Genomic DNA, 17,181 nt, shown 5'->3' on the forward strand with positions numbered 1-17,181 from the left:
AGCCTCCCGTGCCCAGCGCCTGCCGTGTGCTGGCCACACCACCCTGCGGCCACATGACAACGGAGCACAAAGTCAGATACTAAAAACCCAAGACCCTGTTTTTAAACTCAGGCATGGTTTTGTTAAGTGTTTTAGGGGAAAAAAATCAGATTTAGGGTTTTTTTGGTTGCTTTTTAGTTTGATTGAATCAGCTTGTTCTTGGATCAGAAAAATTCAGTTTTCTTGAGCTCAAAGTATCAAGCACAAAGCCGGTAGCTACAGCCATGGTCCGGCCCTGGGCTGCCCAGGGCAGCTGTGCCAGCTGCAGCCTGACATCCCGGGAACACCACGGAGATGGCACGAGCCTCAAGCACAGCTGGCAGTTCCTCACAAGCTCTGTGTTTGTACTTAATGCACACTCAGGAGGTCGATGGAACTGCTACAGTTCATGGAGCAACACAATGTTTTGGAAGATCCAGATTTATTTACATTATTACATCCTTTTTAGTTTCCAGGAATCTGGTTTCTCCTCGGCAACAGCTGTGTTACCGAAACCTTTTTAGTGTTCAATGTATTTTTGTTCATTTTTTCAATATTTTATGGTACTTTCAAGCAGGAAAAGAAACAGAAACAAGCCCTTCAGATACCATGGACCGTTTCAGATGTGCCGCATTTAGCTCTATTGCATCCCTAAGTTCCTTTTCCCTGCCAGCTCCCCGAGCTGGCAGGAACACAGCACACCAAAGAGACAGGATTTCTGCAAGCCAAAGATGTTTATAACTTGTCATTTCTCTTTGTCATCGCTGGTGCGGGTGGTTGGCTGGCGCTGGGGAAGCCTGGCAAGCTCCGAGCCCTCTCTCCAGCTCCGTGCAGCGGAGCCTCCCCGGCGGTGGCGGAACGGCCGCTGGCTGGTGACCGGCCCGGTGCGGCTGTGCTCTGCTAGAGACACTTGAGACTTTTTTTATGTACTACTTAATCGAAACCAAAGAAACATTTTCTGCACCTACTTCTGCAACAAACTGTTCCATTGAAAGATAAAATAAAAATTTAAAAAAACCAAGGAAGCATGTCAGGAAGCAAACGAGTACCACACTGTGTTCTACAGACATCTTGGACATTTTCGGAAGCAGATCTCAAAGAAAGGGTTGATGAGAATGAGAACAAAGCAAAGCCAGTATGATTGCTGCTTCATTTGACAACTCAAGTCATCTTAAAGTTGAAGATTGTCTTTAATTTGTGCCTATGCAGTTTTTTCAAAAGAACAAGGAACAGAGCAACCAAAACCTCAACAGCTACAATACCAAAGATGAGGATTCTCATTACTTGTGTTTCAGTTCGTTTCTCCTCTTGCACGACTAATGCACATAGCCCCACTGGTCTCTGGACAGGTAACCACTCGTGAGTCTTTGCGCAACCAAAAGGGTGTGTTAGTTTATGTTTTCCCTGTTTCCGCCCCACACGGCATCTCTCCAAGAGCTGCATGGGCTCCAAGTGCAAGATGTTGGGATACTACGCTGGTACGTCTCCTCCCTCCAGGAAACACTTGTGGGTTGGGTGTGACTTGTGTGTTGGTCTCCTGTGTGTCTGGAGCTGTGAACAGCCACCCTCCTGTGCGTGACATCGGTCGAGTGACCTCCACCCTTCTTTCTCTTCCCCAGGGATAAAACTTGCAATATGTGTGTTCCCATCCCTGTCACTGTGAGTGCTGAGCAGCACCACAGCCCGGCTCCAAACCTCCACCTGAACCAAACCCAAGTATTCAGGAGTCCGTGGGGCAGTTCAGGAGTTGCTTCTGACATATTAGCTTTGTAATGTTCTTTGATCCAGGTCATGATGATCCAAATCATGACATGTCCAAATTTATCCTCAGAGCCAGAGCGCATCTTGCTCCTCTCTGCCTTTAAACAAGGGCTTCATTTTAACTGCTTCACAGAACCACTGCAGTCATTTTCCAATGACTGCACTTAAAATAGGAAAAAATCCAAGAAGCCTCGTCTGCTCAGGACAGGAAAAGTTTCTGGAAAGCAAATTCAGGATCCTCACAGCTGAACTGACAGCATGTGCCAGCTCTGGGAATCAAAGCATCCTTCGGCAGAGATTTCCAGGCAGATCCCAAAGAGATTTGGAGAATCCTTGTAGTCAGACATGGAATAAAGCTGCCAAAAATGGTCCTGATCTGGACTGATGTGTTCTGAGGGCTCCTCACCCAAATACCAGATATCTGAGTGGGGAGTTTGGAGCCAGCAGGCTGTGGAGCAGGGCCCAGCTGAGGTGGTGTGGTCATATTGAAGTTTCACCTTCATTCCCACCCAAGTGTCCATCAAATCAGCCCCTGGTGCATTTTGAACTTGGCATTGCCCTCAGGGGAGGTGTCTTGTGCTGGAAGTGTCCCCCTGCAATCTGCAGTGGCAGGGGATGACACAGGACCAGTGAAAACCCCAGTGCTCATTCCTCACCTCCCCTTCCTGCAGTGATGGGGCAAGGAACTGCATTGTATCCCACAGGGAATGAGCCCCAGGCATCTCTGAGCATGTGCTTGGCTGTGGGACACCTCACTGAAGCTCATCTCACCTGAGGGGCACTCACCTGAGGGACATCCAGATAGCCACCTTCCCCAGAGGCAGAGGGGAGCTGCCCACAGCTTCTGGTGAAGCCTGGGAGCAAAGACCTGGGCTTTTTGCTCCTGCTCAGCGCTCATCCAATAGCCCCAACAAAGGGAGTTTAGATCAGGTACTGAATTACTTACAGATTTCTCCTCAGCGAAGTTCTCTCCAAATTGTGGAAGTGTTTGTTATGCAACATTACAGCCGAGTAGCAACACACATGAGGCTTCTCTGGGCTGGGGCCTCAAATCTATCAACAGTCACAAGCCATTTTCACCCAAAAATCCTGCTGCAATTTTTATCCCTGCATCTCTCATGGCCCTGTGTGACGTCTTCCATTTCACTGTCCACTCTCGTCGGCTTTTATGTAGCAGCTCCCTCAGACGAGGAGCGTCGGAGCCAGAGACTGTGGTGGAGATATTTGTCCATGTGGCAGAGTCTGTGCTGTGCTCTGCCCACACCACACCAAACCCAAGCAGCTGTGTTCCGTCTCTATACCGTGTATCGATGAATCTATAGAGCTGTGTAATGTAACTTGTTGCTTTATTTATTGCGCTGCGAAAGACTCGTGTGTACAGAGAGTATCCCAGCATCTTCCCGACCAGGAACTTGGAGTCACAACCTTGGGCACAGCCAAGATGAATTCAACTTTCAAGAAACCTTGGATATTGCTGGATCTCCCATGCAGGAACAAAGAAAATGTGCTCACTGACTTCGGTTGCAAAGCTTTATTGTGGATTTCTCTTACCTACAGCTGAATCCAAAGACCTGCGAAGGACTCAACCAGCAAACCTCACTCAGCCCCGCGGGAGGGAAGGGGATCTCCTCTCCTGAAGGAAGGCACGGGAACGACACGGTATTGCAAAGAGTGTGCTGGCTTCGGACACGGCCAATGCTTCCCTTGCTTGTCACAATTCCTAAGTATTTTTAAGATATGGGGAAACTTTCTACTTGGCCTCCTTCCTATTTATTATGGGAAATTTTTATTGTTTAAATTTTTTAAGAAGGAAAAGCTTAAAATAGTTTTATTTTTTTCCAGACACTTGTGGGTTTTAACCCAATATATTATCTATTGATAATGTAATTTATTTGATTTAGTCTTAGGGCAGGTCCTGAGATCTCTGTTCAGTCTGAATCCCATTATGTTTCAGTTTAGCTTTTGAATTTAGTGGGAGTTTTGCCTGAATGCAGGCAGCAGGGTCAGGCTCTGATGGTACTTATTTGTATCTATTTAATTCAGCCTTTTATGAATTCATTTGGGAGTAATTTTGCTTATTTATCCATAGGACTCTTGTAGCGCATCAGGGATGCGAAGCCTGTTAGTAAATACACTTCAGAGTTGGTATTGCTTTGTAGAGCAGCCAGGTTCTGTCAGACAGGGGATGAACAACTCATTCCATATAACAGAGGTCTAGTTTTAATTCCTTCTTTAAATTAATTTTGATTGTTTAAATATCAAAGTTTAAATTATTTAAGTTAATTTCTTCCCTCCTGATTAGAAAGCGCAACATACCTTTATTATGGCACACTAAGCCTTCGTAATATAACTTATTTATTTAACTTATTCATCATCACCCAGGGATGCCCTTGTAGAGTTTTTATTTTTTATTTAGAATTATCTATAAAGCACTACAGCTGATTTCCTCTAAGAACAGCAGAGCGACCTTTGAGGACAAGCAATGAATATTCAACCTAAAACTGTGCGTTCAGAAAAATAGGGGGGGAAAAAAGATACTGGGATACTTTGCCTGAACTTTGTGGCTTCTTAAAACTTAAGCTGGAGGGAAATTAATCCATGCCAAGAAAAAGAGAGAAACCCTTAAACTAGCTGCTTCCAAGAATGAACTTCTGTGTGTGGAAAAAAAAGAAAAAGGAAAAAAAAACAGGAAAAAAAAAAAAACCAGAAAAAACCTTTCTATTTCTAGTGAGAACCAAAGAGGCTACCTCACTGACTTTTCCATTTGTAATTTTAATCGTGTTGATGATACCAAAGATACCAAAGATTTCTTTCTCTGTGCGGTCTGCATTCTGCTTGTGCTCTCTGATAACTCCCACCGTTCTCTCCTACACCCAGAAATGTCCAGCAGAGCCCAGATTCCCAAAGAAACACTTCCCTGGAAGCTGCCAGTTCTGGTGACGCCCTTTTCTGTGTTCCTTACTCCTTCCTCCCAGCCAAAACCGTCTGGAGATGTGGAGCCCATTCCCACTCCAGGTCCCGCTGATGGAGCGGTCGTGTGGACCTGGAGGTGACTCTGGGGTTTGTCCATCCGCACATTCCCTGGGGAAAGGCTCTGCAGGTGCTGCCTGGGCCTGTGTCGGGTGTGTTTGCAGCAGCAATTAGCATTGCTAATTATTATTATTCTCGTGCTTGAGCAGAGCCCAGGGGCTGGTGTGGGGTTCTCCTGCTCGTGCCCCCCGCGCAGGCGTCCTTGCACAGATCCAGGAGCTGCTCCCTCCTCCTCACCTTTTCTTGTTGTTTACAATTACAGTTTTCAGATAAAAATCAATTAATTACTTTTCTCGAGTTAGCAATGAAGCGAGGCTACATTAAGCTCCATTAGCATCACGTTCCTGAGTGATTACTTCCAAGTTGTTTGGTTGTTTGGTTGGGGAATTAGTGGTGCCCTCTGGCACTTGGGTTTTGAGCCTGTTTTATGCTGTTTATAGGACTGAAGCAACACTCTGAGGAGCCGAACCCACCCCTGGGCACTGCTCACTCCCCCAAGCTCCCCTGAGCCCCAGCACAGGCTGGGACAGCTGCTGCAGGGCCCGGGCCTTTCCCTAAGGAATCTGCCTGAGCCATGCCCTTGGATTCACAGAGGTTACCAACAGCTCAACACAAACGCTCCGCTTTAATTAAGTGTTGCCTTTTATTTTGTATTTCTTTGGGGGTTTAAGTCTGCGTTGGAAACGGTAGGACTTGACAAGTGTGCTTTTCTCTCTCTCTCTGTGTTCCTTCAATACAAAGCTATAATAATTCTCAGGATGCCTTCTGGGCGGGGGGAGCCGATTGTCCCTGTGCCCTCGGACACAGACAGTCCCCAGAGCTGGCAGGGTCCCCGTGGCCCCCCCGACTCCTGCTTCACTTGCAAAGAGTGACGTTACCACGGGACGAGTGCCTTGCTTGAACCAAAGCAACGATTTTGCCAGTCTAGACCTCTCTGTGCTTTTTTTTATTCTTCCTGTGAATACCTCAGCTTCAACTGGGCCGCCGAATTGTACCTGGTGGGCTTTTGTACTGTGGTGCTTTGCAATGCAGCCCTGCAAAGAACAGACTCCTGATAATACCAAAGGCTCTCCTTCTCTTTCTCCTCCTCCTCCTCCTCCCCCCTCTCCCCGATCTCTCTTTTCTCCATGGTTCCAAAGCTTTATTACGAACTGGGCATGTTGGCAACGCAGACCGTGCAATCCCTTACAGAATTTTCTCAGATATACCTCATAGAGAATAGCTGTTTAGCGTAATGTTATTATAGCGTATGTAATAAATTATTCACTGTTTCTTTTTGGTAACTGTGATTTAAGAGAAAAAAAAAAGAAGCTTTATACGTTTTAGGTTGTGCTTTTGTACTAGACGGAGAAGGTGCGCTTAAAAATGTATGTCAGTATTTCTTCCCGTTGGGTTTTTTTTGTCATTATGGATCGGGGAGAAGTTGCAGAATGAGCCCAAAGTTTACAGTTTCATATTTTGCTGAAGAAACAATCTGTGTTCATTTGCTCTGTTGGGAAAAAAAAAAAAAAAAGAAAGAAAAAAAAAGAGAAAAAAAAAGATTATTTTCTACATTTGTGCTACTTGGTCTGAAGAGCTGATTGTCCTGTGTGACGGTGTAGTATTATGATTAGCAACTGCCAATCAGCGCTCCCATGTTTATGCATGAGGCAAACCCTTAGCAGTGTGATGCATCGTGGTTCTTAATGGCAACTTCTTCCTTTGGGTTTGGGACGAGGTCTTTGGGTTGATGGTATTTATTTATGCATGGAGCCTGTTAGCTGTTCGCAGTTGTGGCGCAGTTGTGTTTGCATTTATGCTGGGAAATCACGCCCAGTTTCGCCCCGTGCAGCTCAGCACTGCTCAGGGCAGGTGTCCAGGTCAGCTCTGGTCTGTCCCTGTGTTAAACAGACCCAAATTCAGTTCCAATGAAATTGCCATTTGAGGAGAAGTTTGTCCAACTGGCAGCTTCTTGCCAGCGATTTGATTCATTCAGTCACATGGCAATACACATCCTGCTCGCTACGGAGCCAACTGTGCATTTTTTCCCAGGATCAGGAGTTCCTTTGGCTTTATGGCAGGCCCTGGGCACAGCAGGGGACCGGCCGGGGTGGGTGCTCAGGGACCACCCCTCACCTCACCTGCGCTCCTGCCCGGCCCAGCCGTCCCAGCTGTTGTGCCAGCACGGGCAGGACACACGAGCTGGGGTCAGCAGCGCTCTCCCAGCCGTGTCACCTGTCCCGTGGCTGGCCTGGGTGTCCATCTGAGCAGTCCAGCTGTGTCCCGTGCTGCTCCTGCCTGTTGGGCAGCCCCGGCTCCGGCAGCCCCTTGCCCACCCCCTGTCCCGGCGCCAGGTTTGTTAAGGTGCTTTATCCCCCCTTTGATTTCTCCCTCGTGTCACAAGCCGGATTCACGCTCGAGCCCCAGCTCCCCCAGTTAAGAATGGGTTGTGTTTTCTCTCCGGGTCCAGCTTTGGAGCCCCGATGTCCCCCAGATCCTGGGCCGTACTGGACATAAAGCCAAACCAACTGCTCTGTACCCTTTACTCTGCGTGGAAGAGGTGGCTTGGGGAGGGGTGAGTCGCAGTCTTCTGAGGAGGCCTCTGAGTCCCGTCGGTAGAGTGTTGATATCGTCTGTCATTAAGGGTATATTAGAGATGTGCTTTCATTAGTGCAAGGAGACGTTTTTATTTGGCCTTACTCGGTAGGTTGTGATAATAATGAAAGCTGTGTAATATAGTCGGGGGGTTTTTTTCCTGATTTCTCTGCCAAAGACAGTAACAGATACAAGAACTTTAAATAGGGGTTTTTGTAAGACAGTTGATGATTGTAACAGTGGTTAATCTTCCAGAAAGCTTTCCACGTTCTTCCGCAATAAGCAGAGCCGGGATGTTTCGGCAGAGCCCTGCTGGCAGATGCCACCACTCCTCACCGACGCAGTTGTTGTAAAACCAGGCGCTGAGTACACCTGCATTCCTCAGTCCAGAGGCAACAAGGGGTATGTGAGGCCATGGCAAGGGCACAGCGGGGCCGGCACGAGCTGCTCCAGCTGGCTGGAATTTGCCAAGGTACTTGTATTATGAAATTTAAGGTCTATTTTATTATGTCATTTTATGTCATTTTTTAACTTTGTGGAAGGTGATATGTTGAACTGAGTGTAAGCTGAGTTTTTCAGACAAATAAAGTAGCTAAAGAGTGAATGTTATTTTATCATTAAAGGGTTTTTACTCACTGATTTGTGCCAATAGATGTCCTTTATCTCAATGACAAGTATTCCGTTGCTTTCAAAATTTTATTTATAGCTATTGATGTAAAACCCACACACACATATTATTTGCCAAAGTTCAATAAAGGAGGAAAACAATGCTTTTGCTTCCTTGTGCAATCAAAAGTTCCTGTTTTTTCCCAGGGTTTTTTCCACCACGGCCCAATCCCACACCAAGGGGGGGAGTGGAGCCAAACAGGGGCTCGGGCTGCTACAGCTCTCTCAGAGATAGGTAGGGGTGAGGAGAGCTGAGCACAGCCAGACTAATGCAGGACCCAGTGTAGGACCACGTCCCGAAAGTGCTACCTGGGACTGAGGGCCTGGCCAAGTGTGAGCAAAAAGTACTTGGAAAAAGATCTGGCACCTTCTCCCATGAGCACAGCTCGTGTAGCTGTGATATTAAAGGATAAATCACTTTGTATTTATGTAAGTTATAGAATTACATGATGCAATGTAATTACCATAAAATTATAAAATTTTGTAATTAATTGCACTTTCATTCCCTGAAGCAGCTCTACGGGAGGAGGCAGGAGGTTCCTGGAGCTGAAATTCGATGGCAAGGAGGATGTAGCAGGTTTGCCTTCATTCATTCATTCATTTAGTCAGTTACCCTAGCTGTGGGCAAGTCTTGTTTGTTTTGTCTCTGTGAAAAAAACAAAACAAAGTGCACAAGAAAAGCACTTTCCTGTGTTTCTCTCTTAAAAAACCAAACAAAACCAGCCCTTTCCTGCCCTCTCTCCAACTGCCACCCCTCTCTGCCCAGCTGGAGCAGGGTCAGCTTGGGGAGGGCACGGGAGGACCTCAGAGCCCCAAGCAGCACCGTCCCAGCCCCAGAACAGTAACAAGGCACTGTGGGGTTTATTGTCTGGGATCTAACCTTGGCACCAGTGCCTAACCTTGGGGTTAATAAGCTCACTGAAAAATTTGTTTTCATGCTCATTCTCTTCGTGTCCCTCTCTCGACACTGGGCCAGATTCTGCCATTAATTAAATTTACGCTGCTTCATTTCACTTTGCTGAGTGGCCACGGGTGCAGATAAAGGCAGAGCTGCCTCCTCAGCACTGTGTATCACAGAGCCCAGAACGTGGCTCTTCCAGCCTCCTTCTCCCCTGGCTGGAGTGCGCAGGGAGCTCCCGGGGAACAGGAGGGGGGCCCTGAGCCCTCCCTGCCCCCCGAGGAGCCCCTGGGCGCGGGGCTGAGCCAGAGCGAACAGGCTGGGTGGAGGGGTGTTTTCCTAAGCCCCCTTCCCATGCAGGGAGGTGGTGAGGACCACAGGAGCCAGTGCCACCAGGATGGCTGCTGAGCATGGAAAGGGAAAAAACACTCAAACAGCAAAGAGGCAAAAGCGATGACACCGAGACTAATGCAGCCGCGGCAGGTCATTTCCATCTCACTTGCAGGATTGTTCCCCCGGGAATGCATTTTCCAGGCACTTAGCAGTGGGCACAGCTGGAAGAAGGAAATGGGACCATTTCATTAAGCTGCCGAAAAAGCTGAAGGATGAGCTGGGTGTGTGGCAGGATTGCAGCTGGACTGGGATGCTGTATCAACATCAGCTTTTCCCAATGCTAGGCCATGCCCCCTGCACTCAGGTCCAGGGCCAACTCTATACCCATGGAGCTCACTCCTGTGAATTCCACTCAGCTCACTGTTTCCCAACCCTGCCAAGAATCACAATTATTCCAGGTTAAAATGCTATAAAACCCCCTCAGTTTTGTCAGCAATGATAAAAAACAAAGCAACAAAACAGCCCTTCCATCCCAGGGATGCAGGGACAGCCCGTGGCAGCCAGGCTGGATGGTGTCCCTGCTCCCCGGAGGGAGCACTCACCCTCAGAGCAGCCCAGCCCCAAGGAGCAGACACCACACTCCCATCCTCCTCCTCCTCCTGCTCCTCGGGCAGTGCTGGGAACGGCAGTGCATCCGTCAGGATGAACTTGACAGTAATGATGTGCCGTGTGGGACCCGCAGCGATCACGGCGCGGGTCCCTCCTGACTGCAGATGAAGTGCTGGCAGCTCTTCTGATCCAGACACTCCGCACCACTTGAAACCCTGCAGGAACTCCCTCAGGAAACAGCCTGGGATGCAGCCTGCAGGGAAAGCTGCACACCAACAGCAAGTCAGGGTGAGGGAGGTGGGTTTCTTTTGGAGGAAAACAGCAGGAGCTTTTGCAATGCCACTGATTTTCAGCACATGTGGGATGGAGGTGCTGAAGGAGAACAACCAGGAGGAAAGAGCCTTGGGATAGGCAGTGTGGCAGGACACCACAGTGGGATCATCAGGTGGGAACAGCTGTCACCAATGCCCCCACACACAGAGAACAAGCCAAGGCCAGCTCTGCCAGCCACAAGCTGCACCCACTGGAAGCTGCCTTCAGTCTCTGCACACAGCAAACCTCCAGGCGTGACTCCAGGGTCCGGCTCCGAAAGGGATAATGGCAGGAAGCCATAAGATATTAAACCAGCAGATTAAAACAAACAAGACCACTTTGGGTCATGTTACACATCCCTCCCCTCCCGCCTAACAGCACAAGAAATCCAAGGCTGTAAAAGACAACCATAGCCCATAATGGCCCAATAACTCCAGGATAAAAGCGCTGGGGGATTTGGCTGTGAGGAGCCGGGCCAGGGCACGGAGCCTCCCCTGACCCGCTCCGAGCATTATCCCTTAAGTGCTCGTTTAAGCTTCCTTGGAAGTGCTGCCTGCTCGCTGGAGAAACACAATTAGGCCTCGATTGCGGGTGATGTTCACACGTTATGGATCATCCTTAAAAATGACAGGAGAAGAATGGAGTGCTCTGGATTCCCCGTGACAGCTCCCTCTCCATCATTCTGGGAACTGCCAGGCTTCAGTTCCACAGTCCCCTTCCTTGCCCCGTGAGCAATGGGATCAGAGGCAACACCTCTAGTGACTCACAGGATCCCAGACTGCTTTGGGTTGGAAGGCAGGGACACCTTCCACTAGACCAGTGCTCCAAGCCTAGTCCTGAACAGCTCCAGTGATGGGAAGGAGCACTTCCTCCCCACTTTGTGGCCTTGTGCTCTGTTGGCCTTTGGGGCTCAGATGTCACCGGGCAGCCGCTCCTGGAGCAACCTCTGAGCCCAGAGGATCAAAGGCCGCACGTCTCGGAGCTGATCCCTCTCTGGACAGACAATCCATCTCTGTGCAGTCATGGGAAGGATGCCCATCAGCCAGGCCAATGGACTCAAATTAAATAACCTTTTCCCAGCACTTACTGCTGAGAAGGAAAATAGAAGGCAGGTTTTAGACCTGGTCCAAATTTGCAAATCCCCATACTCTACAGGCAGGAGCAGAACCTGCTCCTGAGGGCTCGAAATTGCTGATTTACAAATAAATCCCTTGCGCTTGCCCAGGCTGTGCTGCTGGAGACAAGTACTTCTAGATGGGATGAGAGAAACACGGCTAAGCAGGAAAGCAGGTAGAGAGTGAGCCCTTTGGAAAGAAGGAGGAAGGAAAAGTGCTTCCACAATGTTAGACACGGTTTTGGATTCAAATATGACATTGCTGAAGTTCTGCCACACTCACACAGCCAAATCCCCACTCGACAGTAAACCAGCAGAGCTTGGCCGGAGATTCCACAGGAAAAGAACTATCACTGCTCTCCTCCATTTTTCCCACCTTCCATTGTGTTGGTTTTGCATCTTGCTCTCTCCCCTGTCACAACCCAGCTCACAAGAGCTCACTAGTGGATCAGCTTAAGTATCCAACAGCTCCAATCCCTGCTCTAGAAAATAATCAATCAAGCACTTAATTAGTAAGATCAGGAAGGAGCTGCCCAGAGACTGCTAACAGGGAACAGAATAAAATATCCATCACAGGTGGGATCCCAAACCAGGGCAAATACCTGATTCACCATCTTCTCCAGCCTTTTTAGGGGGTGTAACTCACCTCAGCCTGACACCAGAGGTGCAGAGAACCCCAAATACCAGCATAAAGGGCTCTTACAAAGACACACAGCTCCATTATTTCTTAAAAAAACCTTTAATTGGAATTCCATCCTTATGGCAAATGACACACAGTAGGATTATCCAAATTCGCTGTGTTACATCAAATGGAAGTCCTTGGTCAATCTGAAATGCATACATTGGGCTAAAAGCAAGGATCTGTACACATCTGGCATTAACAAAATCAAAGGAGCTGCTCTCTCTTGCAGCTTACACTTCATGGTGATCCCCAGCTCTCTGTGCATGGTGGAAAGGGAGAATTCACTGAACTTTTAGGTATTCCTAGGGAAACCCTAGCCCCACTGAACTCAGCTATGCCATCCTCCTCTCCAGGGGATGGCAGAAGGCCAGCTCTGACACCATCCATACACCTTTTGGTGTCAGCACCTTTTGGAAGCTTCCACCTTCTCTGAAATGCACCTAGGACCAAGGGACAGGTTAGAAAGAAATTCAAAAGAGAAAAATTCACTCAATAATGAAAAAATAAGCCAAACTGCAGAGTGTAAAAGCAGGAAAACAACCTCACCCCACTACTTCCCATTTCTTCCCTCAGGACACCACAGGCTGTTCCTAACTCCTCAATTTCCAGTCGATATCCTGAGGCCAGAGCTCCACAGTGCTGGCAGCTCTGGTGGGCAGATCCCCTGCCCAGCTCACTCCTGCACTTAGGTGCCACCCCAGCTGGGGCAGGAGGACAGTGACTCCCTGCCATCCCCAAAGCCCCCCACAGCTCCAGCCCAGCCTGAGGACTCGGCTCTCACCAAGGAAACCTTGGGATGCAACGCTGCCTCACATCCCACAGGCTGGCTTCCCACTGCCTGTTCTTGTCAGGGATATGTGCATGAGCAACACTTGCGACTGAAGTGCTGCAAGAGGAGTGTCACTGGTAAGAACAACCCAGCTGGATTGCTGTCCAGGGACCAGAGCCTCCCAGATCCGGGCACACCAGGCCCAGAGCCAGTAGCACCAGAGGTTTCCAGCCCACCAGAGGGGCACTGGGAACAGCTACAGGGCAGAGGAGCTGCAAACTCAGCAGGACATGGCACTGAGGAGGGCTCAGGAAGGCACATGCACCATGGGATTCATCTCTCCTTGGGGCAGACACTCACCCAACCCGCTGGGCATTGGCTTGAGAGATGAGGAACTCCTCAGAAACCTCTATGAAAATACCCTTTGACAGCAACCAGTACCACCAGCTCCGTGAGACAGGCCCCATCTGCTAAAAGCTGGAAAATTAAGTGATTTCTACATTATGGTCTAATAGCAGCAACAGAGTAATTATCCCACTTGTGGTTAGAACACTCAAAAGTGAATTTTAAGTACCTTTTATTACTGGGGACAAATGTAATGCCTTAGAATCAGTGCCAGCTAGGATTTTTAGGACTCTCTCCAGTACGAAAATGAAAAGCCATCTGTATTTATAATACCACAAAGTTCATAGGAAATTAACCTCTGCTTTCCACACTTTGTCAATGTGGTGGTCACAGCCTGGACCACCTGAAGGTCAGCTGTGAGGATACAGGAGTGAGTTGGAAGATTTGACAGACCAGATTGTTTTCCACTGACCCTGAAGTGTCACGCAGAGAAGTGGAACAGAGAAAGTTCTTTGTCCAACAAGAGACGTAAGGCCAGTGTTCCCAGACATACTGTGCTCCTTTCTGCTGCCAAGGCAGCGAGCAGAGACCAAGGGGAGGGAGAAGAGGGAGAAGAGAAGCTTCTGGCTCCCTGCCACTGAAACAGGCACAGGCATGAAGGGTCAAGGAAGACTTCTTTCTGCGAGGAACAGGGTGCTGCACTGAAGGAATCTCAGTCTGTCTCACCCTGGGAAGCAGGTATGGCAGTGGAGCAAGCAACTCTCCAGAGGTATTAGGGATTTACACCACTCCACAGGTGCTCAACACAGCATCCATCCATTCCTTTGGTACCCCACCTTTACTTCTTCCAACAAAACAGAACAAGACAAACCCCTGATATACCACAAGAGGCCTTTTCTCTCTTTAAACACCCTGCTTTCAAAAGATCAGAGGTCCAAACTACTCATGCCTCATGGTTACCTGAGCAGATCAACCTGGCTGAGAAGCGTGGCATCTGCTTCCCAGACAGCAGCAATTCCCAAGAACCAGCCTGCAGTGCCCAGGTCCTGGCGTTTCAGTGCTAAAGACATCAAGTAAACGTGTGCCCCCGAGGAGGTGCCAGCTGGGCCACCACACGGACGGCTCAGTGCCATGGGACACGGTCACAGCTCTGCTCCCGCCCCGGTGGCAGGAGGGGCCCCTGTGCCTCCCGGGGGGACACTCAGTGCCAGGGCCCTGCCCAGCTCAGCTCTGCTGTGGGCTGGCAGCCTTTCAGGAGAGCCCCAGCACGGGGCGGCCTGTTATCAGGCATCTGCAATGTAAAACTGTAAATTACTCCTGGCTGATCATCTCCATTTAAATAACAGCAATTAAGCCATATCAATCCTAACTATGGCACTCCAGAGGTATCCCACAAAAACACAGTACTGTGGCACAGTAGAAAGCACAGAGTGGATCTATAAACCTCCTGGAGAACAAGCCTGACTTCCTAAATTTACTTCACCAAACAGAGAAAGCCCTTTTTAATAATAATAATTTAAAAAGCCATTCTGCTTAAGATAAGCCAACATGTTTCCACACATGCTCCTGCTAGGCTTGAAACACACAGTTTCAAAGGATCAAATTCTCCAGTATCACCTAAGCAGGCTAATTCCTTTCAATTTATGCTCTTCAAATGCTTTCCTGCAGATAATGAAAATGTTTTTTCTAAAAAATGTAAACAAGTTTTGTGCGTTCTACTATCCCAGCTAAGCTTTCACTGGAAGTTTCTGGCAGGAGAAAACCAAAACAAAACAAAGCCTTATCTTTATGTTCTAAAAAATGTAAACAAGTTTTGTGCGTTCTACTATCCCAGGTATACACACATTTTTAAAAAGCATTAGAAGCCACTTGATCTCCAAAGTCTCCAAAGCCAGCTGCAAAGTCCCTCTCAGAACAGACAACAGACTGTGCTGGTCAGACTGCACCTTAAGCAAAACCAAAATAATTGTACCTTTGACTTAGCAAGTTAATGCACTCATGACCACCCTGCATACAAATAAATCCCTGCATAGAAATAGAAGCTAATTGTAAAAAAGCTGTGTACGTTTTTCAGTGCGCACTGCCAGGCTCACGCCAAGTCCGATCGGGGTCGGATGACACGAGATCTCCTCACGCCTGACAGCGTAAACGCCCTCATTGCCCTACTTCCTACAACTCTTCTCAAACAAAGAAAACATAAGAAAAATTAAACCAAAGTCAAGTTCTCTGTGCTGTTGTGGGCGATAACAGCACTGAGAGCACGAGCCTGTGGGTGTGTGCCGGGAGGGCTGGTCCGGGGCAGTGTCCCTCCGCAGGCGGCTCCGTGGGATGCAGGCGGCTCCCGGGCTCACAGGGGCTGGCTGGTGAAGAACGCCTTGGTCTCCCTGCACACGGGGTTGACGCAGAGCGGGCAGCACAGGGTCAGCTGGCGGGAGCACACCTCGTTGGACTGCAGGTGGGAGCACACCAGGTCTGCCAGGGCCTGCAGGGCGGGTGGCAATGGTCAGAGGGAGCAAATCCAGCTGTGCAAACCCCCCGCCCTAGCCCCGGCACGGGGCTGCTGAGCCTGTGCCCCCTTCTGACAAAAACACACCAACTGCGGTACAGGAAACCTCTCTGCGCTAGACAGATGAGGTACGCGGGGCTCCATTTCTGCTCTTAAACTCAAAATACGTTAAAACTACCTGAAAGCAGCCATGCTCAGCAGGAAACACAACTGCAAACCTTTACAGCCACTGCAACATAGCAGATACCTTGGAGAAGAGTGGATTTCCATTGAGAGACTCTGCTCTTCTGATGTTTTCTACTCCACACTGAATCAAAAGTAAGGAGGAAAAAGTTAGATCTGTTAAATCTGCTAGATCCTTCACTGGGTAGCCTTCAAAATCTTCCTACTTCATTCAGAAGTTGCCCCAAAATGACAGGATTAAATGCAGTATCATGGTTTTTAGTATAGCAAAAATTACAATGGGGCAACATTTTGGTTTGCTGCCAAAAATCATTCTTTTTCAGCAATAATTGTAATGGTCTTTATACCAGAAAGACAAACTTGCACCTGTGTTGTGGTTAAGCCAGTTCAGATTAATTTTTGATTTACAGGAAAATAAAGCTCATCCCAAATCATATTGCAAGAAGCAACTACAAACCAAATTGCACCCCAGGAGAAATAATTTCAGAGCAGCACTACCCAAACAAGACCAAACCCACAGAGCATTCACCTCGTTGGCTAAAACCTGGGCATACTCGATATCCAGCTCATACAGTGTTTCAATGTGGTCACTCGTAAATGCTATTGGGACCAACAACATGTTCTTCTTTCCTCGCTGGCACAGTCCTTTAATGGTCTCATCTGTCTGGGGACCAAGCCAAGGCATTGGTCCAACCTGGAAGAAAAAAGGGGAAATAAAGGAAAAACACTCATTAAATCATTCTTACAAAGAACACCCACATTTCCTTAGGCAGGATGACAGAGACCAGATTATGGATGGGATGGAAACAGCTATTTGTATTTCCCTGCTTTTGGTTGTACTTCTCACTTTCTCCATTAATTGTTTAATGAATGGAGACACACTTCCCACCATTACACCTCAAAGGAACAGAACCTGGGCCGGCCTGAACAAGACTGATTAAAATAACTGAAAATGCAAATAAAGGAGTATTTTTTTCAGTTCAGTAAAACCCTGCACAGGGTTTACCTGCTCAGCTTCCCTGAGCACGTACCTTGGACTGCCACACAAGCCTGTAAGGGTTGGAGTAGTTGAGCTTCTCCATGACTCTCTGGACAGTAGCTCCCACTTCTTGAGGATACGGATCGCCGCGATTCACCACCTGCACCACGAACACACCGCACCTCTGTCATCCAGTGAACACTCTGGGGAAGGACCAGATTTGCCTGGCACTTCCACAGCTGTCCCCACACCCTTCCCTGAGGTAACTCACAGACATGGGCAGCGAGTGGGCCGAGAAGAGGATGACCACATCTTTCCTTTTGTCTGGTGGGAACAGGTTCAGTTCCTTCTGGATGTGATCAGCAAAGCACTGCTCAGAGAAACAGAAACAAAAACCTGAAC

General features: G+C 48.4%; 1 protein-coding gene and 1 long non-coding RNA gene across 2 annotated transcripts in view; one reads left to right on the forward strand and one right to left on the reverse strand.

Annotated features, from left to right (window-relative positions):
• Positions 1–6: 6 nt before the first annotated feature.
• LOC108448075 lies at positions 7–8,153 on the forward strand. The gene is made up of 2 exons (XR_001863858.1): positions 7–1,367; positions 3,337–8,153. It is a non-coding gene; the product is annotated as an uncharacterized LOC108448075 (long non-coding RNA).
• Positions 8,154–12,035: 3,882 nt separating this feature from the next.
• Positions 12,036–17,181, reverse strand: part of FECH (ferrochelatase) — an 11,833-nt gene continuing 6,687 nt past the window's right edge. Inside the window, exons 6-10 of the mRNA XM_017739886.1 lie at positions 17,051–17,149; positions 16,832–16,939; positions 16,330–16,494; positions 15,865–15,924; positions 12,036–15,593 (exon numbers count right to left, since the gene is read on the reverse strand). Of these exons, the coding sequence (XP_017595375.1) occupies positions 15,459–15,593; positions 15,865–15,924; positions 16,330–16,494; positions 16,832–16,939; positions 17,051–17,149 (567 nt within the window). The 3' untranslated portion in view covers positions 12,036–15,458. The remainder of the gene's footprint in view (positions 15,594–15,864; positions 15,925–16,329; positions 16,495–16,831; positions 16,940–17,050; positions 17,150–17,181) is intronic.

This window comes from Corvus brachyrhynchos, unplaced genomic scaffold (assembly GCF_000691975.1).
Source record: "Corvus brachyrhynchos isolate BGI_N302 unplaced genomic scaffold, ASM69197v1 scaffold297, whole genome shotgun sequence".
Taxonomy (NCBI): Eukaryota; Metazoa; Chordata; class Aves; order Passeriformes; family Corvidae; genus Corvus; species Corvus brachyrhynchos.